The sequence below is a fragment of the Nyctibius grandis genome, chromosome 3, assembly GCF_013368605.1.
Source record: "Nyctibius grandis isolate bNycGra1 chromosome 3, bNycGra1.pri, whole genome shotgun sequence".
Classification (NCBI taxonomy): Eukaryota; Metazoa; Chordata; class Aves; order Nyctibiiformes; family Nyctibiidae; genus Nyctibius; species Nyctibius grandis.
The window spans coordinates 17,797,612-17,823,764 of record NC_090660.1 but is presented as its reverse complement, the minus strand read 5'-3'; the positions used below and the strand labels follow the sequence as shown (position 1 = coordinate 17,823,764).

General features: G+C 38.9%; 1 protein-coding gene across 1 annotated transcript; it reads right to left on the bottom strand.

The window, feature by feature from the left end:
• KDSR (3-ketodihydrosphingosine reductase) lies at positions 1 to 25,164 on the bottom strand. Its single transcript, XM_068396222.1, has 10 exons — positions 24,926 to 25,164; positions 17,208 to 17,297; positions 16,030 to 16,086; positions 12,061 to 12,126; positions 11,813 to 11,908; positions 10,522 to 10,713; positions 8,636 to 8,719; positions 5,701 to 5,784; positions 3,722 to 3,823; positions 1 to 3,363 (listed from the first exon to the last, which is right to left on the bottom strand). The coding sequence occupies exons 1-10, from the start codon at positions 25,031 to 25,033 to the stop codon at positions 3,244 to 3,246; spliced, it is 999 nt and encodes a 332-aa protein (XP_068252323.1). The 5' UTR covers positions 25,034 to 25,164; the 3' UTR covers positions 1 to 3,243.
• Between the last annotated feature and the right edge of the window lie 989 nt (positions 25,165 to 26,153).

Sequence of the window (26,153 nt, the reverse complement as noted above, 5' to 3'; positions counted from 1 at the left end):
TTTGAGAAATATAAAATATGAAAACTAGTTTACAGTTCTGGCACAAAAATGATGAAGCAATAAGCACAAAGTTTCTTTTTACAAATAATGCTATATATTTTTACCATTTAAAGGTGCCTAGTTTTTCACAGCAAATAAAGTTTAGTTATCTGTATCTTTTTTCTTAGTAAAATATTAAATCTATTTAAATTGCACATGAACACCTTGGTGAAGTAAACTATATGTAATGTTACAATAAATCTGTATTTAAAGCAGACAGTCATTAGAAACTACATGGAAAAGACCATGAAAGCCTAAATCGAATCCTAAAGATTGATCAAGAAAACAAAGAGACAAGACACCGACTGATATGGCACAAGTGATTAAATTATTGACAATAAGTAATAAAGCCTATTTGAAGTTCTTCACAGATCTAATACACGGCTAAAACATTTCAATGCAGAGGTTTTGTAACACTTAAACTGGCAAAAGTTTTTCGGCTGCTAAACATTTTTCCACAAGATTACAAGGCATCTCCTTCACTTAATATTGGACCTTAAAACGAGTACATTGGTAGACAGAGAATGTGCATAGGAAAACAAAATTTACACCAAAGGTTGCTGCAGTTGACAAATTACTGCATTTTGACAATAAAACAGTTGAAAAGTTTATCAGTTAAAATTAACTGCATTAACTTTCAACAGCAGAAACTAGAACATTTTAAAAGATTATTCTTTACTTGTTCCTTCAAAGAACTTGCCTTGTTCCAATTTCCACAACTGCTGAGGGGTTTTACTGTCAATACAACCACTTACACTATGCAAGATTAGGTGTGAACTGAAGTCCCTATAGATTAGGGCATTAACTTTCACCCAGTATTCTTATTCCTCCTTCACAGACACTTGTGCTGAATTATATCAGTCATTATTTGGAGGACTCTTCAGTCAAGAAAGAGTGATTAGTGATCCAAGATGTCCAACCTGAAATATTTTAAAGAGGCCCAGCTGCCATAGTGTCTTGTGTGTGCTCTGACCTTCTGCATTATGTTTCTTAAATGAAAACCCTTTAACATTTCAAGCTGAAGATCCGAAAATTCAAGTATCCAAAGTCTTACTGGTTTCAAGTCCTGACCTTCAAGCTTGTGTTGACGTCAAGTCATTTACATAAGCATTTCTTTCAAACTACAGCATAACTGATTCACCCATTTTGGTATCTTTTGCAGGTGGTCAAAGGAGTATTTGATTTGCATCAAAATTCTAACACAGATAATAGCGTCCAAATGGCATTGTTATGTTGCTTTAAGAAACACAGCAATGTTGACAATGGTTGTATGACAAATGCTCCCTTATGTCATTCACATTAAGCAGCACAGGAAACACATACGCACGCTAGATTTCTTTGCACTGAAGCCCAGCTGTTTAAAAAGGCAGGAATACACTCTATTCTCAAAATTCGTATTATATTATAGGCATGCACAACTTCACGTATCTAAACAAAATCAGGAGGTGGGACCTAAAACATAGGCTTTGTGGAGAATTCAACAATGCCTCAACGTTTGCAATGTAATGAAAGTCTAACAACTTAAAATGAGAGTGCCAATATGACCCTCCCCCAAAAATATGTTTGTAAACCAAGTATTAAAAAAAGTTCAGTCTCTGTGAAGAAAATCTGAAAAGCGATCAACCAAATTCAGAGCAAGGGAAATAAACAGCCTCAATAAATTACATTTTAAAGGTTTTCCAGTTAACCACCTATTATTGTTCATCTCAGTTTAACTGAATACCTCTTCTTAAATAGATGTGGAGCACAACTTAACAAAAGCAATCAATTTTGCCTATTTTGTTGTTAAATACTACTTTCAAGGAAGTGAAAGTGCCCAGTTTTATGAGTAATTTTAGATTCAGAGTACCGACTGAAAATGGAAAATATGACATTGAAAACACAGCAGTGCTAACAAATACAAAATATGCAGCTTTTGAAAAAAAAGCAGCTCACAAGGCACTTGCTATAGTGGTCCATTAAATAAACAGTGTATATAGTGCACCCTTAAAAACATCATTGTTATGCATCAAGCTTTTTCAGTGTTAAGATTTATTACAAACAACCACTGGGTTCTGTGTATTCTGAAGCAGTTATTGAGCAGCCTTGTTTCATATCATGTAAATGAAACAAATTAGAAGCGGGGCATACAAGGAGAGTATTTTATATCATTTCTTGTCATGTGAAAGTTCTTCCGTGTGGTGACAAAATTAAGCGTGGAATGTCATTCTGGCACACCTCCCTCCCCCTCCCGACCCCTCTGCCCCCAAAAGCTACATTCCTGCTACTGGAAGAGCCTGGCATTTTAATTACAATCAATTCTATCATCAACTACTGATTTGGCTCATCATTTGCAGCTTTGAAAAACAATGTGCATAACAGTAGCATTAAGCCACTTTCCTTTCCAGAGCAAAAACTGGCAGATAAGACAAAGTAAGTATCTGTAAAAATTGTACATTATTTCAATGGCTTAAAATGCTGAAAGTCATAACCAACACACTTGATACTGGTTTGATTTTTTTTTTTTTTGTTCATAACATACTTCAAAGGCCAGAAGAGCTACAGACCCGGTCACATCTCCTAGCATTTCTCTGTGGGAGTGGGTTCTTCATCTCCCTTTAGAAAGTATGCGTATAATTAAACCATACTTTTTAATTACTCCCAAACTGAGAAAGCTTGGATCATAGAAATGTATCTGCCATCTTAAGGCTTCCACAGTTGCATGTTGAATAGAATAAGGAAAGCTGTCATTGACAGAAGGATCTGTAGATTGGCCAAAGGAAAAGTTAACATTCTAAATTAAAAACAGTCCCAAAACGTTAGCAAAAGGTACCAACTTGTTCAGGGGACTTCAATCTACTTCAGCCCAGTCTGTCATGGTACTTATTTTGTCCACAAGCACCAAAGTGAGAAAACTTAAGCATTTGTCCAGAATTACCGCACATAGTGCCTTCTCAAATTCTACTCTGCAGATCACTTACAAGTTCCCCAAATTCTCTTCAACCCAAATCACCAAAAAAAAAATTCTAATCCTCATTCAAACTTTTGCATAGTTTGGCATTTTCTGGAGTTGTACTTTTGTTTTCTTTCATAGCTTTTGAGGGGACTCATCTGTCACATATGCAAGTACTTCCAGTCTAAATCCTTCTGGAGAAAAACTGAGTCCCACAGAAGCAGCAAGTTGTCCAGGACTGTTTGACATTCTTCTTTCAATTCAAAGTAAGATTATTCAGTTTTATCTGCACTTTCAGATTTTTCCCTTTGCATCATGCAGCGACGAACTATGCTGTCAAAACTTCCTAGGTAAAATAGGCCAACGATGCGAAAGATGCCCATGCAAACAACCTGGAAACAGACAGAAACATCTTTCAATTCATTTAAGAACTCAGATTGCAGCATATTATTTACTCGTGAAATAAAAAAAAAGTTCCAGGCAGGTATGTTATATAATCTCAAGAAAACTCACTCATGAAAACCATCATAACTATGTTACAGCTCAGGACTGAGTAGCAGGTAGTAATCTTATCTTTCCTGCCAACTTGCTGCTTCAGCTTGAAAATTCTACTTTTGTTTCCTAAACCCAAGTCTCCACAGTATTAACAGCCATTTGATGAAAAAATAATCAATGTTTGCGTAATGTTCTACATTTTAAAGTATTTTAAACACTAAGAAATTGTGACTACGGGGCCTTCCCAAATCCTACCTGCTGAAGACCTTCAGTAATAGAAGTGACTGGTGACATTCCACTTGTCAATATTGATAGCATGTAACCATCTGATCCAACTGAGCTGTTGAAGTTCCCTTGCTGGATGGAACAAAAACAGTAATTAAGAAAAGAAAAAAAGTAATTTACCCCGTTGCAGCAAATCGTCGCGTGTCTTATTTCAACAGCTATTCTTGATGAACATAGCTGACTGACGTCACTGACAACAAATATTTTTATGTAAAAAAATATTAACACAATTAAGAGTCAAAATATACAAAAACATTTTGTGCTATACAGGGACATTCCAAAAGGCATTCACTTAAAAACGGACAAGGAAGCTAATCTCTCTGTACAGAGAGGTGTGCTGACTTACTGCAGATTTCTTTACAAGACAGAAAGGCTCTAAATTTCTTCTTGACGCATGCTTACTACTGGAGAAAATGCATGATGGTCTCCCATCTGTAAACATATCTCAGAGACAGAATTACACCCTAACTCTGTCAGATCACCAATCACCACTATAATTGTAGAATAAAATACTGTTCGCCTTTTGTTAAAATTAGTTTGCTATCACATGACATTTGGCAGGGGGGCGTATTTCAGATGCTAGGTAACAGATCCTCCATCTACATCAAGGATTTTTAACTTGGCCTCCTCAAAACCGCGAGATACACAGTCTGCTAAACAACTCAGCTGGCAGAAGAGCAGGGACAGACACCAGGAAAAAGTTGGTTGGTTTTTGACTCCTCATCAGGAAAATCGCAGCTCTATAGCTCTGACTCCCAGGCTTCTCTGATTTGTTTCCAGCAGACTTTATGCTGGAAAACAGACTTTTTGAAACACTACAGGACTAAATTTATGGAATGTGGAAGTGAAAGGAAAAGGTGGTGTTCCTCAATCAGGGTTAGGAGTGAATCTATGAAAAGTAGTAGAGGATAGGAGATTTGGTTATTTCCCAAAACACACCTGAGAGGACTACGAGTTCCTACAGTACAGACCTACCTTTTAATTTCTATTTTAGTCTCTCAGCTGATGGCTTGAGTGCATAAAGACCATGTCTGAACTAATATATCATCCAAAGTGCTGGAAAGCATGGTGTAGAAATACCAAATGATGAAGATTAGAGAGGAGATTAGTTATCCTTAAGCACCAAGGCAGAATACTATGTGAGGCAGTACTTGCTTTTAAAACGCACCACCCCCAAAACAGATACCATTTTGCGTTTAGATGCTGTATTTGTGAAAATACTGTAAAAACTTCAAAACTGAACACCTGCTGTAGATATAAGTCATGTTGAAGATCAAGAGTATTTGGAACTGCAAAATAATTACAGATTTTAGGATTCAATCACTGTGCTTTATGAACATGAAATTTCATGCTTGCTTCCATTCTGAGGCGCTTTATTAAACATGCAAGCATCCATAGCACAAAACATTGAAAAAAATTCCTCAGAAAGGTAATACATCTTTAACCACTAAGAGCAGCATTTTATGTATTTTAATCACTCATAAATCACATACCTAGGACATTAAAAGCCAAAAGGCTGGAGTGTCTTCGTTTATTTTAAAATTATTTTTATATGAACTCATCTTCAATAAAAATAAAGACAGTCCAACAAGCTTTTGAGGTTAGACAAATGGTATTTGATACATAAAAAGCCAATAGAGTTTAATGCTTTAAAGTCAGTCATAATCTGCCTTTGAGACATTGCATCACACTGATGCATCATTTTGTTCTGTCTAATGTACAATTTCAGATACTTTTTAGTTCCAAGAGACTGTATAAAATCATTTGTGGGCACAGTGGCAAAAGAAGAATAAAGAAAATACTTCCTGTTCAAACTAACCAAAGAGTACTGTTTTGTGTAAACTGATTTTGCACTTAGCTTAGCCATTGTCTTACAGTCTTAAAGAAGCATTACATGCGAACCTAGTCTCTCCAACGAAGAATATACTTTAAAAAAATAATTTACTTACTATGGCATCTTTGACTATCACTCTGGCAACTTGTTCTGCTTGGCAAACAGATGAGGTTTCAGAAATTAGCTTCGTCTCTAAGGGCTTTAGTAGAAAAACACCAATATAAGTTTGACTAACAACACACAGGAGAGAAAAACATGAAGGTCAAATTTGGTTTGGGGTCTTTAGTCATGGATGACATCACTATTAGCAAGTGGTATCATACTGTCACCTAAAACATCCACTTAAAGAAAGGTAAAAGCACCTTCATAAATAATAATCTAATTTTATGAAGGGAAATGCCAACTTTTCCTTGAGTAGTACTTTTCAAAAAAATAATTTATTACTAATAAAATATGAAAAATGGTTTTTTCCCCCAAGTATTTTATTTTCAGTAGAAGCTATCAAAATGCTTAAACTATGTCTCCTCAATACCTGTAGTAGTTCATTAATGATTTTTTGCCAGAAATGAAGGATAGGCCTCAAATATTTTAAGATCCTTTTTTTTTTTCTCAAACCCCACACACTGGTATTCACCAAAATCCATCATTGCATTTTATTGTTTCGTGGTTTAGAGCATTTATGCCACTTTACCTCACTAGGAGAAAGCAATTATAGCAGTCATTTTAGCAATCATGATTTCTTTCACCAAAAAAAACCCACATAAGTTTGGTCTGTTACAAAAACAGCAAAAATATGCTTTAAAGTATTTAGAAGCATGCTTGTCATTCATGTCCTTTTAACAAATAAAATAATGATGGATCTAACTGCATAGCAAGCTATTTAAATGCTCAATATGTTAAGATAGATGGTTCTGTTGACGAAGAAAAAACAGCACTGTGATTCTGTGAAATTAGGGAGAAAAGAGCATTTGGTCGCAAGTCAACTTCTTGTAATGGCTAATTTAGTTACATTTAATAACAAAATTTAATTGAAGCATTCAAGCCTAGTCAAATACTGGGACTAGTTTAATTCCCAGATTAATACTTTAAAAAGCCACTTCCAGGGAAGAGCTGAGCAACTACAGGTTTCTCTCTCATTATCATTCCAAAGTACTACAGAAATTAAATTTCACAGAAACAGGCCTCCTTCCAAATACCCGTAGAATTATGAATCCTGATTTCACTGACTAGGCTCACTGTAAACTTTTTTTGCGTCTGTATTTTACGGCAGGGTGGGGAGGAATCAGTGTCTTTACCAGCAGAAACCACATACAAACACCTTTTACATGCTTTCCTACAATGATATGGCTGATGTCATCAGATCTCCATCTCATAACCCCTATGTGCTTTTGAGCTTACTGGCCAGTATCAACCAAATCTGAAAGAGATATAGGGATATCAACAGTAATGAAAATACTGTAAGTTTGGGGAAAAAAATTAGCAGCTGTTCAGGGGCAACAGCTAAAGTTAATGCCGTGTTGAGAAAAAGGCAGGCAGAAACCGGCCATTAAATACTTGATCTGGCTAGTCAGCCAGCCAAAGCATTGTTGTCATTTGTAAAGCAGTTACCTCAAAAAAAAAAAAAAAAAAAAAAAAGCTTATAATTACACACAGGAAAGCTGTATCCTAGTTCCTGACATTTTATTTTACTATATTCAATGATTACATAGAAAAACAGCCTAGTCCTAAAGAGTCCTACAAAGACAGATGTTCTGAACTAAGTAGTATTAAATAAATACAACAGTAATAAATGAGTATCTGAACTGTCAGATACAATGCAATATTGCAGAGAATTAAGGTGCACTATCATGATAGGAGCAAGTTACCCGATGACTTCATGTATGCTAAAACAAAGCATAAGTCTTTGCTTAAAAGAGAACACTCTTGACAAGTAAGATAAATCTCACTGAATCTTTTAAAGAGAAATCTTAGATGAACACTGCATTTTGCTGCTGACTATGTTTCCCTGAAATAGGCTATTATTACGAAGAAAAAAATCCCAGAGAATATGCAAGCTATACAAGTACCTGCAGATGTCTAATTCTGGCATTTTATGTGGATGTGTGGGAGTATACATTTAATACAGAATATCTGTATCAAGAAATGACGAAGTAAGAATTGTCTTATACAATCCCTACTGAATCCTATAGGGCGAAAGACAAAAGGGAATCCAACCCCAGTTTCCTATTATGGGAAATCCCTACACGATGGGGCATCTTGAAAAGGCTGATCTCCTTCGGTATCAGGTTTCTAGTTCACAGTATGCAAATAAAAGATAGACACATTTTTCTCTGGTTACCTGATACTTCAGTCTGAACAGGGGGCCTGCATGTAGTTTTTGGAATTAAACATCATGTGTAAGGACATGTCAAAAGACGAGAGGTGATTTTTGAAGGTCAAAACTTTCACTTTCAAGGTAAGCCAAATGAAAAAGGTCTACTGCTGACACACCCTTCTGAAAAGTGAGTCATTTGCACTACAAACACAATGTAAGAGTTTCCTTCTCACTTTAATACTAGACACCAGCCACTATTGAATTGTGTCATTACATACATTCATACAGCATGGTTAGTTTGCAGACTTCACTGAAGGAACTGAGGTTTATTTTGATCTGTCATATCTATCAGAACAACTGGATATTATCAAATATTCAAAATAGGGGTATTATTTTTGACTCATTAAGCTTGGATATCAAAACATAGTGGTTTTACAGTTTACCATTCCACAACAATATTTTGATAGTGTACAGAAAGACTTTGCAATGTTTCAGATATTAAAGGTAGGTAATTTTTCCATTTAAAGCCAGAAGAATAAACTACACAAAATTATCCTACAAGCTATTTAACTCCGAGTAGTTAAGTTGATAAAATTGAAGTGTTTAAAAGTACTTCTTAAAATCTTAATATGCACTAATTTCAGAAGTGCTACGGAAGTGAATGAAATATGAAATGCACTGCTTACTACGAAGTGAAGCTTTAAAAACATTACAGTATTACTGAAGGACAATTTACCTTTGTTTTACTTTCTTCTGCAAAGCCAGGTGTGTCAGTATCTGGAGGATAGGCCACCGTTATGTAGATATTATAAGGTTTTACCTGTATTTTACAAAAGTAAGTGTTATGTTAATACTGATAGCCTTTACATGTCCCTCATAACTTCATTAATTTCTCTTGTACCAAAGACCTACAGCAAGCGTGAATTTAAATTGCTTCTAGTGTTAAGTCATCCTCATATTCATCACTTGCAAGACTCAGAACTTTGTCAAATGAGAAAGCAGAACAGCAAAGATTTTAAAAAGATGGTTGTGTTGTTTTGTTTAATAAAAATATCTAAAAACTTTGCATTTTATGTAAATTATTTAACGAATCTAAGTGGTTTTTAAGACATTTAGGAGAAATATGAAAGTAGTTTAGCTCTATAATTTTACCAATTTCGATTTTAAAAAGGACTAAACCATTGCCAAACACCAGTATTTATAAACACCAACATTTATAAACACAAGGCCAAAAAGGCTCCCACTGAGGCTTATTAGCATGCTGCTTTGTTGTTGTTTATGTCAACATATTTTCACTGCTGGACAAATATGAGAAAAAAACAAAACAAAACTCAAATTTGATATCTTTAAGAGGTATACACAAGTCACAAGGGTCTTCAACCCATCATATGAACTTGCAAGGGCTCAAAGTCTAAGGAGACAAAAAAAATTAGAAAACGTGAGGAAAAATGGAAGGTCTCCAGTCAAGGATTGTATTTAGTTCTGTATGTGTTGTAGAATTATACCACTTACTGAACTATTCAGAAAGTACTGCAATGCAAATCTGTACTCCCAATACAAATAAAGAAGCTTTTAATGAAAATATTCACAGGGCTAAGATAAAGCAAAGTGTTGTAAAGTGCTAAGCATTTCTATTTATATTATGAAACATTCTATACTGAAAACACTTACTGAAATACCACATCACAAGTCCATAAATGCCCTATTTTCAGTTTTGAATAATTCAGTCTTCACAAAAATATCTGTCACCAGTCTGAAGAAAGACCCTGCAGTCAAGCTGTTCTATGTGGCAGGCCAGAAGTGATTAGAGGCAGTTTTACCCCACATTCTTATCCTGATCAAGGCATACAACTACACTGAACAAAATGGGGTAACAACAGGGACTATGCAAGGGTCTAGAACCAAACACTTAACTAAAACATACATTCTTAATAGAAGAATAAGGGAAGTAATTTTCAAATCAATTTTACCTGTCTTATTACAATGTACTTACCAACCTTGTTCCAGTGAATAATGTGTGCGTTTGGTTTTCAAACCAAACCAGTGTGCGTTTGGTTTTCAGTCTTGATTTAAGCATAAGCTTAGATCATTGCACTATAAAAAGCTCACATATACACCAAAATGTAGAAGGGTGAACCACTGTCACCACAATTTTTTTTGTGGACAATCCTCTACTTCAAGCTTGCAAGTTTTACTGTTTCATATGGTTCACGTACCACAGCCTCACAAACAAGCTGGGCATCACTGGCCTGCCCCTCATGCATCCATGGGATCTTCAATATCATTCTGCACTTAGAGCCTTGAAAAAGACTTTTACTCAAAAGACTTAAAATCCAAGTCCTTTTAGCTAACATAAAAGATTAAAAAAAAATCTGCACATGTAGTCGTCAGTTCTAGGAACAGATTCAATCTTTTCCCTGTTACGCAACTGAAATCAGCTTAGTTTCTGCAACCCCATGCAGAGCAATAGGATTGTACTGCTGCCAAAAAAAGGGCCAACATAGCACACAGATATCAGCAGTGCTGCACAAGAGAACTACTTAAATGAAAACGTGCTGTGCTGCTAGTTTAAAAAACTATTTTTGTTTACAATCAAAAATACTTAAATTATTGCACACATACCTCCATTTGCAGGGCTTCAGCCAATCCTCGAAGAGCAAACTTTGTTGGAGAATAAGCTGTATAACCAAACAGGCCTAACTGCCCAGCCTGAGATGATACAAACACAATCCTTCCCATTCTTCGTTCCTTCATGGTAGCAATTACTGCTCGGCTAGGGTAAACACTACCCAGATAATTGACTGCCATTAGTCTCTGTACAAACGATATTAATATGGTATTTGAGCCGCAGAATCAGAATCCTTCAGCTGCTTGGTATTATTTATCAAAAATCCCTATTACAGTCTGCTTTAACAATGAAGTTCACTAGATCTGTAGTTCTATCAGCTGGCAAAAGAAACAATTGTTTTCTATTCTACAGCTTCATAAACTGTTTTACAGCTAAAAATCTCACTCCAAGCCAAAAAGAAATCCAGTCTATCTACAAGTCTTAATAGCATCCAGGATACTGATAATACTGTGAACCATATGGTCTTCGAGGAAAAAAAGATGACTATTTGAGGGAAAAATCTAACCTAAAGAGTGTCCAGGAAGCAATGCATTTATGCATGATGTATGATAATATATTGAAATGAAGGTTCAAAGAGCTTTCTAAAACAGGAAACAGGAAAAATTCTACGTATTTATGCATTTCAGAGATTTTAATCTTTGACAGGATAAGGGGAAGTCTTTAATTTCACTCTCTAGAAGACCTAAAACACAACTGATAGCCTATAAAAGCAACAGAACGCATGATTAAAATTTATTATAAAATTATGCCTATTTAGTATTTTCAAATGATTCAATGTTATCTGTAGATGACTGGGAGCCTGAGGGCTGTGGGCATAAAGTAACCAAAATACAGGAGTTTGGGGAGGTTTTTTTGTCTTTTCATCAGAGCAAGCAGCTTCCCAAGCTGCAAACAATTTGTGCATCTCAGAGCTGATAACAGTCTAATTTTTCTTAAATAGGTTATATATATATAAATCTTCACCAGAAAAAAAATGAGACCATGTGAAATTCAGTGCCTTTCACAGTGCATTAACCTATAAAAATACATGCCAGGCGCTTTTGCCATCTTGAGAACTCAAGAGGGAGAATTCACTGTTCTGACCCATCAATGGACCAATAGTTAGGTGAGAAATTAGAGGCAATCCTCACAAATCTAAAGATATATTCTAATCCGACAACTACCACAAGGAAAGTGTATCATTATTCATACAAAGTCTGCAAAGACACAGGAATGCAATCTAATTGTTAGAATGGTTGGAAAAGAAATCATCATATAATAGTATAAAAAAGCATGCTCACTCACTTCAAAAGAATTCACTTCAATATCCTCAAATTTTCCTGTAACTGATATTCCTGCACAGTTTACAAGCATGTCAACTGGCCCCAGCTTCTCCTGAGCCTGCAAGAGGGGACAGAGGTTAAGAAGCTCTTTAGCAGGAAAAAAACCCCTTCCTATAGCACAGCATCATTATAAGAAACTCTTTCCATTACAAATATGTCACACAGAGATAAGCTTCTTAAGATACACAGGTGCATCAGTTACTTCCTCACCTGTTTTAGAACATTCTCCACCTGTTCGTAGTCTTTAGATACATCAACAGAAATACATAGTACGACCTAGAAAAAGAAAGTGAAAGAACATTTTTACAACACAGTAAGTCCAGTAACTGTTGACTCCGAGCCTTTGAAAATGAAACAAAATCCAATGACATATCATTTCCAGACAGACAAGAAGTCTTTTTAACAGGACAGTCTGCACTTCTCCCACACTGGAGAAAGCAATCCCTGACCCCTCCAAGCTCCTCCCCATCACACACATCCTAGTATAATAAAGATTATATTAAGAACCAATAAACACTTCAGGATCTTCAAAGCAGCTACTCATGTGCAAAGTATCATTTCTAATTTACTGTACTAAGACACGCTTTGACTCGAGTTATTTAGATAAAGTTTAATAAAATTATTCTAAGGCAGTCAAACTTCCACAGTGCTACATTTAACTGCCATCAGCGCTAAACATAAGTTGAACCATTTGTGTGGCTTAGGCTCATCTTTAAGAAAAACTTTTTTTTTTCCCACATTGTAGAAAGCATGGTTGCAGAGTGTTGCTCTGAAACTGCAGTATCAGCACTGCAAAAAAACTTTTCCAAAATTTATAAAGCAAGCGTTAAAAACATGCTAACTTTAGTACTGGCAATGCATGCTACCCACTTTTTTCTTAAGATTTTTTTTGAAGAACAGTAGTAAACTTAGCTGCATACTCTTTAATTGGGACGTCAAGGACAAAATTAAAATAAAAATTCTATTAGAAACTGACTAGTTCCACAGTGTTAAATATCTAAAAAGGGAAGTAATGTGTGTATGTTTATTCCTTGTCTGGACACCATAGATTATGGGTTTTAGTTTGAAAGATATACCAAAATGAAAATAAGCATTGGCCCTGGCCAGGAGGGGGCGGGCAGGAGCAGACAACAAAAAACAGATGACAGCAGTAGCTGAGTTTTGTTGCAGCTAAAAGTTAGGCCCCATTTTTCTTGAAAGTTACCAATTACTTTCAGTAAGATGACCTCAGAATCTACGTTTTGAAGCACCTTCAAATCAGCTTCTGGCCAAATGAAGCACTGCCTTTGAGTTACCACTTACAAACTGTAAGATTGCTATAAACTCCAGCTTGGCCAGGTATTGACAAATAAGCTACCCTCTCTGATGAGCAATCGGCAGAGCTTTGGGGCAATTCATGATCTGGAAAGGAAAAGCAATCTCATAGTACAATAAAAGGACGGACTCCTGGATTCTTGTTACAATTTCTATCCTGTCTGTTACTTTGGTCAATTCATTTAAACTCAGTTTGAGGTGAAATAAAACAAAGTCATCACCAGTTTGCAACAAGTATCATCGTGACCACTTGTCATGGAGCACGTGGATACACACACACACACACAAAAAAAAGCTTACTGCAGCATAACTAACTGCTTTGACAGCTAGTCATTTGTCAGTTCCGCCTCTGGGCAGACTGCAACACTTCTTAGCTGCATAAACAGAATCTGCTTGCCATTCCTGTACAGCAGGTTGGCTATTCCTGCCTCCCAGCACTGTGTGTAGTTGGACATCAGAGTAAACTTGTGGCGCAAGTTATTGGCGGGTCTGCATGCATCTCCCCTTAGGGCATTTATTACATTTTGGCAATATTTATCTTCTACATAAGTTTAAGAACAAAATCACAGTTGAATGAAAATGACATTGATTTATTATCTGGATGTCTTTGCAAGATCAGTGAGGAGGTTAAAAAACACAGTTCTGTATGAAAATTGCAGCAGTTGGTTAATGTATCAGGTTGCACAGATTAGTTATTCATAGTGTGATGAACAGCACACTCAGGAACTACCACAGCTTTTATTGACTACTATCACATTATACAATTCACCTCTTTGCTTCTATTATCATACGTTCTTTCTTCTGCTACAATATACTGATTACCTTCACTCCAAAGCATGCGCTATAGATCCTTGCCTAGGACACAGAATATGCTACCAGAAATAGTCTAATATCCCCAGCGCTGTTCCTCACCTTTTGTTCTAAATATTGCATGGTGTTGGATCATTAACAAAGCTTTCACAATAAAAGATCAATTCAACTCTCAGGGAAGTAACTGTGAACATTCTATATTGAGAAAGGGATTAAAAAAAAATTGCAAAAAAAACCCAAGGATTTTGTTCCAATGCACACCTATACCCATAAAGGCTGCACTGTCAGCACCCCAAATAAATCGCATGCAAACGTCTTCACAAGAACATTTGCCAAGTCGAATGCTAAAATGTATGTAGATGCCAGACCCTAGTTGTCAACGCAACCTGGTTTCATGGGTACATCCAAGAGCTGAACAGTGACAGCATATGCTCACGTAAAAAGTAATCTTCCCTGAGGATCTTTGCCTCTTAGCTCAACATCTAGTAAATGTAACCGTCTCCATGTATGTAATCCATATCAGACAACACCTTTCTCTACATTCTTTCAGCAATCCTTTTGCACAGCTTCCCTCGGTTCAGCTACCCTCACTTCCCAGCTTCCGATCCGCTGTTCCAGAGCGAGCTCTGCCCCAGACTCTCTGCTTTTTCCAGTTCTGTTCTTTGCATTTAGATCAGGCAGGCTTCCCTGTGACCTTCTCTACAGCGCAACAATAGCTACAGAAGAGCCAGCCCACTCATCACTCCCACTGCCTATGCTTAACCTGGCTGCAAGTCTAAAGCTGCTTCTGCAAAAGCAGTCCTGTTCAGTTCACGCTGGAGCTTGCTCAGTCTTGAAGGTACTTTTGGAGATTTTAACTGAAACTCTTATGAACATGCACCAAGTAATACTCTTAAAAAAGTTTGCACCTATCAAGCTTGGACAGATTTTAAGAAGAACATCGTGACACGATGTCTGACAAGGCATTAACTTTAATGCTAAGCTTGGGAAACTACTAGAGCAGCTAAAAGAAAATAGTTATTGGGATTTTTTTTTTTTTAAATGGCCAAAATATAGTTTCTTCTCACCTCAAATGGCTTAGTTTTACAAATAAAGTTGATCTGAGTAAGGCAGCATGAACAGAAAAAAAAAATATCAGCTCGAGCCATTTGTCAAACATATAATTGAAGACAAAATCTTATCTAAGAAATGGAGGTATTAAGAAATTTTTGTATCACCTAGTACTAACATTATTGCCTCCAAATGCTCAGCTTTTTCCATTGCTTCTTTTCAACAGAATATCCAATTTATCAATTCAAATCCCTCTTCACAGACAAATAAATTGCTTGTATTTGTAATCATGAAAGTAACAAAAAAGTTCTGGAACACAAGAAAGGAGAAGTCAAAGGTGTTAACAGTCTCAATACTCTTTCCTGTCTCCCCTTGATTATTAGTACTGCAAAAAAATAATTTTAGCATTTCATCTTGAAGTTGCATATTTTGAACATAGCAAGCTTACCTATTTTAAGCTAGTACTTCTGCAAGCTCTAAAACAATGCCTTTATGCACGAGTGCACTATCTATTCACCAAAGCAGCTTCAGTGTTTAGAAGTCTCAGAAGGTTACAAATGTAACTTACGTATCTGTTAGACTTCTTTGTCAGAAAAAGGAATACAAGTACGATGGCATGACCTAAACCTGGAAACAAGTATCTAAACTTCTTTCCACAAGACAACCACTGTATTTATGAATCAGTTCTTCCACTTCATCTTGAAGAATACAAACACTTATTGAGTGACAGTAAATTGCAGCTATCCAGAAAAGTGTACTACACCTACAGCTCAAGACATCAATTTTCTTCTCTATGAAAAGCAGGCTAATGCACTAGCTAGGCAACATAAGATGTAGCAGAGTCCAGAACATCTCATGTAAGCAGACTGGTATTTTTGAATTCAAATACTGAGTCCTCACTCATTTTTGCCAAGCAGCTTTGTTTTAACAACAGGACTACTGAATTATGTTGTAGTGACCGTCTTAAACAAAACACACAACAGCCACTGTTAGCAGTGATCTTACCTGCTTGTCATTAACAGAATACTTTTCTATTTCCTTCTTTGTCTGCAACAGCTTGTTCTGAAATAGACATGAGAACAGCTAAAGCACTGCAGTTCTGAGAGCAATATTAGTCTTCAGTATTTCAATAAGGCTTAAAAACATTCCCTAGAACCCCCAAAAAGTTATCCTCAACTAGTTAACACTTTACTATTGTCATTTTACAATTTATGAATATACGATGAAAATATGAAATCCATCAAGCTACCAGAACTCGCTTACCTGTTTTTCACTTCATCTTCTAAAGTCAGTAACAACTTCTATTATAGATTTAATGCTTGTGTTTCATACAACTACACAGAGCACCTAAGACTGTAGGTATTACTTTTTCTCCTGTATTTTGGTTCTATTTTATATTTACGTAACATTACATAAACTATTCTGAAGAACAATCACTGTCATGGAATTATCAAAAAATTAAACTAAAATTTGGTAAATTTAAATTGTCACACTCCTTTCAAGAAAAATTGTGTTAATTCTGGCTGCATTCAGGGTTATGCAAAGTAAGTTCTCAAGTGTGAGTAAATTATCAAAGACAGCTGGGACTGAGGCCCCAAAAAAAAGTTAAGTGCTTTTATTTCCCAAGTATGTAGTTTCTTCTCTACAAATAAAATAGCAACCCATTATGAAAACAGAATCATTCCAACCAAATTCTGAATACCTCTTAGTTAAAAAAAAAGCAACCCTTTTTCCTCTAAAGCTGTCTTGATGAACAGTTTTTCAGCAGTAAAAAGTATGATATAATGCTGATTAGATACCAAAACATTCTGTGAATTTCAAGAATTGTCTTTAACCCCCCAGTTGTCACTTACTGGAGGGAAATTCTACAGTTTTAAAGAATATAGGATTTTTCCTGCTTCCGTCCTCTGCCACAGATCTAGACAGTGAAATAATGAATGCCATTAACAGAAGTGATAGCACTGGCAGAGTTTTAAGGCAAGCTAATCACAAATTCCATGCTGGGCTACATTTCTTAAAAAAGCAGCCACCTCTGCTATTCAAATGCATTTATGTGAAATGCTTAGGATCCCCTTAAAATATACACTGAAGAATGCATGACTAATTATAAATTCCAAAATTATTTCCCACCTATACAGATTTTGTGAACAAAGTTCAGACAGTAAAAATACACATACACTTACCTCATCCCTTGCAATCAGTGTTATGAAAGCACCTTGCTTATAACATTCAATAGCAATACATTTTCCAATTCCACTGGAGCCTCCAGTTACCTAAAAGTTATTTGAAAATGGCAGTGTTAGACCACTATTCTCATCCCTTCTCCCACATGATGAGTCAAATCAAATGAAAATTCTAAAAGTATACTGAGATTAAAATATCACCCCAATGAGGTATGAATACAGAAGATACGCTAAAGTTAGTTTACTTATTTTTCATTCATACTCAATAAGACCTGAATAGATTGATGAGCATTTGTTTCTACCCCAAAACCAGTTTTACCTCAGTGGTATTTTTTGCTCATTTCTTATGTCAGGCACGCTTAGACCCACTCCCACATGGGCAGTCTCACATGCTTTTGGCTAAGTTCCGTACGTTATTTCTAAAGTCAGAAGTAGTTAAAAGTTTGAAATCACTATTAATGTTAGCCATAATAATACAATTACATACTGCCCCTCCATACCCGGTTGCAGTAGAAATTATTTGTAAAATTAACAATTGTAGGTTGCCTGCTGAAGATATCACGTAAACATAAACAGAAAACACCTTCTTTTGTATTAAAAATATTCCATTAATTCAACAGTTGGCCCTCTGTAGAGTATTTCTGAGTCCTTTAGTCTGGACCTTGAACTTGAACTATCCGTGCTATCCCACAATTCCAGTTTTGTGGGGATGCCAGCACCTAAACTTCCATTACCTTTTCTTCTTCCTCTAAACTGTAACACTGAAGTCTTATATGCAAACAGGAAATTAATAGTTTGTCTATAGACAAATGCAGGGTGAGGATTACAGCCCTGCATATGTTGATGGCAGGATACACTGCCAATGATACTAATATACAGGTTAAAGTCACCTTAACACCTCTCTCACTATCTCAATAAACCTACTTATGAACTCCATGAGGAACAAGATGTAGATGACAATCCTGACCTCTTTTTTTTTTTTTTTTTGACTAAGATAAAAACATCTGCCTGGATGACGCTGCCTTTAGACGACTTGTTCATTTAAGCCAGTCTCAGTCTGCACATGCCTCCTGTCCTTAAACAAACACTGGTATCTTCCTTATACACCCAAATTATTAATTTTCTTTTAATACCATATTAAGACGCTATAATTGAGAAAATATTGGAACAGAATGTCTAGAAGCAGTTATTGTAAAAATATTCTGCTGATGAAATTAGTTCTGAAATACAAATGCCCTAATAATTGGAAAAAGACATTATTCAGATTGCTCCGGAAATTGTCATTTTTTGTCCTTTATCAAAACATTCCAAAAGGCTTCAGAGAAAGTAAGGTATCACCTCCATTTTAAGTATGAGAAAATTGAGGCATTGAGCTAATTAGCGGAAGAGCAAAGATCCCCAATCTCTAACTACACACCCTATCAAAAGCCTTGTGTTGTCTCCTCATCTGCCAATGCCTCAGTTTTGTTTTCAGAGGTGCATTATCCTTAAAATTTATTCCACTCCTGGAGGCAGTAAAGTCAGAAGAGTCAGAAGCACATTCCCATGAGCCACTAAACTCTTCTTTCATATGAGTATTTTTATCACTAACCTTCAAAACAAAAAGCTTAGGCTAAGTCAAATATCCCAGTAAACAAAGATTTACAACATTGTCCATGGTTTCTGACTGTTTGTCTGCAGTCAAAAACGGGCCAAGAATGGGTGCAACATTCACAAAGACGAACTTCAGCTCTTTAGGCTTCCTCTATTATTAGAGATAGCTGCTTCAGATTAGCTTCGCACTAACCTTTGAGAATGACTCCAAGATGCATGTCCTGTTCTGGAAATGGGAAACCCAGCCTGTAGTGTTCTGAACCAAGGATGACTGCTTTTAAAGTAAATCAAGTCCGTAAGACTGTGAGTGTTAGTTAACAATTTGGGACTTCAGCAGAACCCTGGAGTTAATTTAATGATTCATGGTGGAAAGTTAAGAATTTTAGTGTATTCGCAAAATAGCTTGCAAGACTTCAATGCATCTCTGAAAAGATTAAAAGACTCAGTTTGATACATTCAGGCAGACCTCAGTTCCACAGCACTCGTGAGCTGCTTCTACAGATTTTCAACAGCAGTAGGTACACCAGCACATAAACTAATCAGTGTGCATGGCAGACTGCTCCAACTCCAATATTTGGCATAGCACTGAGAGACAGCTATTACCTGATTACTACCTGCACAAACTGATGAGTATCATGAACAGGTCAACTACACCAGTGCTTGAGGAATTCTTTGAAGGTGAAGGTGCTGGCACCAAGCCTTTGGCCTGTCAGACAACACTAACATTCTTTTCAGAAAGACAAGGTCTGAAGTCATGCAAGAAACAGAAAAAGGAAGTTTCTATTCACAGTCACACCCAAGAACAGTGAATAGGGCTCATGTCAGATAGGTCACTGACAAAAGGCAGCATCAATTAGCTGGGAACTTTAGCGTTTATGTGGGAGGCTCTTACTAGTATGTGGGAGTTTGTCACTAATACGCACACCTTTCAGGAACGTTCACCATGAATGCTAATATAACACAAAGAAAAAATCCCTAACACCAATGAAAACTTTGCTTTGTGCTACAATGAAGTTAGCCTAAGCAAATCTACGAAGTGTGTTAGGTAGGTAAGTTACTAACATAGATGCTCAGAATTAAAGGAAGAGCACACATCTACTCCACTAAACAAGACGTTATCACGGTTACTTACCCTTGTGGCCCATAGTCCTACAGTGCTACTGCATTTCATTCGTTCCAGATATTTGAATTGCCACTGAGCCCGTTTTTAATTTTCACCGTAACCCAGCCTCAGAGGAGACGGCAAAAATAAAAATCTGGTCACAGCAACTCAAAACACAGACTAATTTCTTGACAGAAAGGGACAGTTACATCACAGTATTAATTCAGATGTTCAGAATGCAACACTACCAGCCCTTGAGCAGTATTATTTAGCTGTTTCTGTGTTTGAGAAGAACAGGTACAAATTAGCTATTCCAAAAAGGGTCCGGCTCCAAATTCTCGAGCTATGATCCTTGATAACAGAGTTCAGCTTCTAAGGATCATAGGGTTTATTTCCCCCTTGATAAATGGAAATGCTAGGGTGAGGTACAGAGAGTTGCTGTGTTTGACTTTCAAATTTGAGATCCTGGAAATTTGCTTCAATTGATGAGACAGTCCAACTCCAAATAAACAGAACTGTCATCAGGAATGATCAAAATCAAGACTTGATTCATACGGTATCTCCAACAGACCTTATTAACTTTCACTCAGCACAGGATGCAAGCTGGCTTCATGCTTTTAGACAATGCTCTGACAGAAGGTATTTAGTTCCACCGAAACAGAACATCCCTGTATTCTGCTCTAAGTGGCCAGTATGCCTGACTAGACTCAAAATGACCTCGTTGAACCATTCGGATGCATCCAAACCACAGATCGTATCACTCCCAACACAAGAACTACAGTGCTGAGACACCAAGATTGGCCGTCCTTAAAGCTGACCACAGTTACCAAGTTGGGCTCTGCAGAGAAGTGGTGAAACTACTTCTAGACCAGAGGTGACCCTTATGCATGTGGATTTGGCATGATCATCCTGAACTGTGTCCAAGCGAAAGGCCCTTTTCAGTCTGAATGGGAGATAGTCCCAAGCAAAGAACATCTTTAGATTTCCTGCCATTGTTAGTCCACAAACTTTGGTAAACTGCATTTGTATCACCAAGATCTTGTGGGCTTTTTTGCAGAAATCCAAACTTGGTTTTAGAAAGATTAAGGCTGAAGCAAGGAAGGTTAGCATTGGTATTTCATCAAGGACAGTTTCTAAACATCACTTATGAAATGTACAGAAGGCTGCTTTTGCTCTAACATCTTAAGTTTTTATTGCATTCTGCTCCATCAAGCAAAGTACCTTTGTAGAGCAATGGAAAGAAAGGGCAGAGAGAACGTATGTAGGGCAGGTGTAACATCCCTGAGAAAGGGATGCAAGTGAGCACAATGCACAGGAAGCAGCGATGACTGTCTTATCCTATTTCCATTTTCCTGTCTATTACAACCAGCTATGAAAACAATAGCTTATTCTCATGAAATAGGTAATGTGTGCTAGTATGTAGCCCGAGACCCAAGGAGAGAGTTAAAGCCAATGGCAAAATAACAGATGTATAGAACAGTCTTCTGGATTTCAAAACATGGAGAAGTTCAGCACAAGAAGCAGCAGCTCTACAGCACAAAAATAACTTTTATACCCTTTATTTGAGAACACTTTCCTAGTCATGCTAGAAACAAAGCAAGTAGTACCAAACATCTAAAAAGCATTTTGTTTTAAATAAGCTAAACCTGACGCTTGAGCCAATTTGATAGCAGAGAAGTCCTTTTTATTTAATGGTGCTGACTAGGGTCAGCAAAATACATAGCAGATAGGAGGGGGGAAAAAACCCCCACAAGATTAGACTATTCGTAATTTGGAGTTCTGTAGACTCTCACTCTGAATAGCAGTCCTATTCTCTCATAAAAAAAAGAGACTCCTATGATCAGGATTCCTCCACAAAGCATGCCTCGCTTAACACAGCGAGCACTTCCATCATGTAAACTACTCTGGGAGAGGACAGAGAGAAAAAAGCCACAAACAAGTTTTCTGCTTCAAATTTCTATCCCAAAAGACAATCAGTCAGTCACTTAGCCATAACTCATCTATTAACTGTAACTGTTAGGAGTGACAAGAAATACTGTTAATTAAATACTTTTAATGAAGGATTAAGAGTGAAAAGAATGCTGACTTAAGTTGTAAATTCAGTAACTGGTATGTAATAGCCTCTGAAGTTGCACGATGACCTTCCTTCAGAAATCTAACAGATATATTTTCATGATACTTTCAACAGGCCTCCATAAAGAAGAGTTCCTAGGTAAGACTGATGTTTTCTGCTTCAGAAAAAACAATTTATTCAAGCATATCTTAAAAAACTATATTTACTGTGCAATGATAATCACTTGCCCTCTTGGAAGGGCTTAACCAGCTAAATATGCAATTTGCAGGTCTTTATTCTTTTATGCTTCTATTCTGTATTTCAAGACTCGGTTTAACTAAGGCCTGACAAAAATTACCAAATGTTCATCTACAGTCTTATCTGAATCAAGTAATAAACTAAAAAGAATTTATATATGCAGATCACTTAAACAGATTTTGATATTTTTCTGAGAAGACTCCAAAGAAGTCCTTAGATACTGTTATGGTCCTTAAATAGTTTCATAAAGTCTCTCAGTTATTTCAGTAGCACAGAACACTTACTGCCACTATACAATGTAAGAATTCACTTTACACACACAACATGGAAAGCTTCCCTGAACAAAATTTCTTATTTACAGTACCATCATCTAATTTTTTTCCCTTATGCTTTACACTAGAAAATTTGAAATCCAAATGTACAAGTGTTCAGCGTTATTAACAGCATCTACAAATCTAAGAACTAGTGAACTCAAATAATTGCTCCATATTTCATTAGTTTGCAGGAATACTTTAAGAGCATAACTAAAGTCAAAATAAAACAAGTAGCTCTGCCAGCAGTGACACCGATAACACTATTTACCTGCAGATTTTGATTTGTATCATCAAGTTAAATATATCCACAGCCTTTTCGTCCATCAATATATTAATACAGTTACTTCCCTAGCTGGACTCCTAGTTTTATAAGACTTTTAGGAATACCGTTTTTGAGACTTCTACTTGTAGCAAATTCAACTTAAATTACCAATATAATTAGCAGCAGTGGTTATAGGGAGGTTTGTCCAACAAGAATATTCTCATCATTTTCAATGTGAACTTTTAAAATGAACCATTCTGATTAGAAGAACCAGCACAGTAGCTTTTAAAGAGTTTAACCACATAAAGAATAGACAAAACTTGGGATAATTACAAAATACATATATATATTTATAAAAACAAAACTGCAAAATTTTGGAATAAAATACATTGAACTTCTTATTGTTTGCTATTCTATTTCTGCATAAAAGTCACAGAAGGCCCTTAAGTCTGCTTCACCTTTGCTTTTAGACAGTATTGAAGGGCTCCTCCTTAACAAGCATTACTTCTGTGGGAAGTGCCATAACCAGAGAACCTTAATGCAAGCGTAAACACACCTCACACAGTATATGATGCTGTAAAGCCAGTTACAGCATCCAAGTAACACCTATTGCATAAAGCAACTTGGGAATACTGTTGCAACTTGGACAGGTCTAAATTATCCTGGGGACAGCTCCATCCTCCACAGAGGAGCTCCAAAAATAATAATAAAAAACCAAAGTGGCACCATACAGAGCTCAAAAAAAAAACCCCCAACAACCCACTTACGAGTAGCTGTAAATTCACTTGCACCTAAAAGGTCTAACTTCTGATTATCCCAAACTTGCACTGTAATAAATGGTATCTGCAAGTGCTACTCACCCCTTAAAAGCAAATTTAACCAAATAGTAAACTACAGCTTCTCTGCATAGGATATACCTTAGGGATTTAAAGCTAAGTTAAAATTGCTGATTGTAGGACCTCGATTCTTTCAACTGCTTAATTCATTTGCTCTCATGTATCCAAATTCACTACTTTGTGATCTACCTGAAAGCACCTGGGTATTGTCACCCTTCCTCCCCGGCTCCCCGCCAAGCCTCACACCCATACAACTTCTAGTGATGTACTACTCATGACCTGTTTCAACAGTCTGTTCTTCTGAAGACTTCCTTCTGAAGACTTACTTCTACCATCTTACTACAGACAGTCAAAATATTGCTCATGGACATGGATATCTATGTACATAAAGATGAAAAGGTGCATGAGTGTCATCTGAGCACTTCTTTTGTATTAGTCTTCCCATTTCCTCGTGTCTGACTCGGTTTTTTAGAACGAGGAAACCATAGATTTTGCCTTTTGTTTATGAGTGCACACACCACTTAAATACCTTGGGAGATGCTAAAAGAAAACAAACAAACAAACGGTAACTGATAACTTCGAAAGTACAAAAGGAATGTCTTAAAAGGTCAACACTAAGACTGAAGATGGTTTGCACTTCTGGTGAGTCAGACGATCACCTTAAGCCAACCGAGATAGACAGAGCTTGTCAGAGCCATCAGTAGGTAATTTCCTTATCGCTCGGACTTGTGGCTCCCATGTTTTGGTACCTTGGGGTGCTACAGCCAGCTGCCAAGATTCCTTGCAAACCAGTGGGCACCCCGAACGCTGAACCTCCCCAGTGCGGGCCTTTGCCACCAGCCTCCCTCCGGGTGCCTGCAGGGATTTACCGCCCGCACACCCCGCCGCAGCCCCCCCTTCCTTCGCCCGCCGCCTGCAGCCCGCCGTTCCCGTGACCGAGAGGCCTCCTCCGCTCACCAGCCCCTGGAGCGAGGCCTTCCCCGCGGCGGCCCCTAACGCCGTCATAACCCCCGGGTGCCAGCCTGGCTGCCAGCGGGACGCTCCTTCCCACGGCGCAACGCGCCCACCTCGGCGGGAGCGCCCCCCCTGCCCCCCGGCCGGCGCGCCGGCCCAACGGACAAAACGGCCGCGGGCGGCTCGCGCGGAAGCCCCCGCGCCGCGGCGGGGAAGGCGCCGAAGCCGAGCGGCGGCGCCCCGCCAACGGCCCGCTCCCCCGGCGCGGGGCCGAAGGGGACGGCGAGGGGGACCCCTTCCTCGCACGACGCGTCGTCCCGTCCCCGACCCGGGTCACCTCACTCACCACGACGTGAGCGCCGGGCAGCTTGAGGGGCTTGGGGCTGATGAGCGGCGACACCATGTAGAGGAGGAGAACGAAGGCCACGATGAAGGCGGCGGCCAGGAGCAGCATGGCTCGGTCTGCGCTTGCGGAAGGGGTCACGGCAAGCAGGCGGCAGCTGCAGGGAAAGGGGGGCGCCGACCACAGCCCGGCGCTACAGCAGCCGCCCGCCTGCGCCGCGGCACCTGGCGGGAGGTGGAAGGCGCTGCCACGGGGCGAGCGAGGAGGAGGAGGAGGAGGAGGAGGAGGAGGAGGAGGAGGAGGAGGAGGAGGAGGAGGAGGAGGAGGAGGAGGAGGACGACAGTCCGGCCGCCACTCCGCGAGCTGATTGGCTGCCGAGGCGGGCGCGGGCCGACGCCTTGGGATTGGCCGGCCACGCGGAGGAAGGTGCCCGCGGATTGGCCGAGGGGCGGGACGGTGTGCACAGATTGGAGCCCGAGGCTGTTTTCAGGGTCATCGGTGGAGGCAAAGGGTGGCGGGGAAGAGAGAATGCCTCTCGAGGAGGCGGGGATCGGGCGGGCGCCCCCTACGGGCGGGGCGGGAGCTCTGCGCCTGCAGCCCCGCGGGGTCTTCGCCCGGGGCGGGCGGGGCTGCGCGGGGGGGGTGGGGGCCTCGCCCCGGTCACGTGGAGCGGGCGGTGGCTTCCCGCCGAAAGGAGGGTGCGGGGCTGGGCCGGGCCTGCGGCGCCGTGAGGTGAGGGGCACCCGGGCGGCGCCCGGCCCCAGGGCTGCGGTCGCCGAGGCGATGCCTGCCGGGGCCCGGGGCAGAGGGAAGGCTTCTCCGGGGGTGACCGAAGCGGTCAGAAGAGCTAGGTCCTTGTGAAGGTACCGGCTCTTAGCGAGAGGCCTGCTTGGGGGCGTCCCCTTCCCGTGGCCTTGGCGCTGCCGTCGGGCTGGAGGTGGCCGGTGGCCGCCAATTCGCCGTGGAGACGCATGTGCTCGGTGTTAGCCCCGAATGCCCTTTCACGGAGCAATGAACGCCGGTTTTGTGGGCGGGAAGGGAAAAAAAAAGCCGTCTTGGTTAAGTATGGCAATACCAAGCACTTATCTTGGCTTCCTCGTGTGCTTACAAAAATGACTTCAATGTTATGCACCTGTTTGTACACAAACTTATTAATACGTGGCCTGAGGTTACCAATTGACGTTACTGAAATGGTGGAGACGTGTCAGACCGTTTCTGCGACACACACTTG

Bases quoted from the DNA above. Each gene is read 5' to 3' on its own strand.
- KDSR (XM_068396222.1), bottom strand. From the start codon at position 25,033: ATGCTGCTCCTGGCCGCCGCCTTCATCGTGGCCTTCGTTCTCCTCCTC. The intron at 11,909-12,060 runs GTGAGGAAGTAA...CCCCTCTTGCAG, and splicing joins TGGAGAATGTTCTAAAACAG to GCTCAGGAGAAGCTGGGGCC. The intron at 3,824-5,700 runs GTAAGTAAATTA...TGTTCCATCCAG, and splicing joins TGATAGTCAAAGATGCCATA to CAAGGGAACTTCAACAGCTC.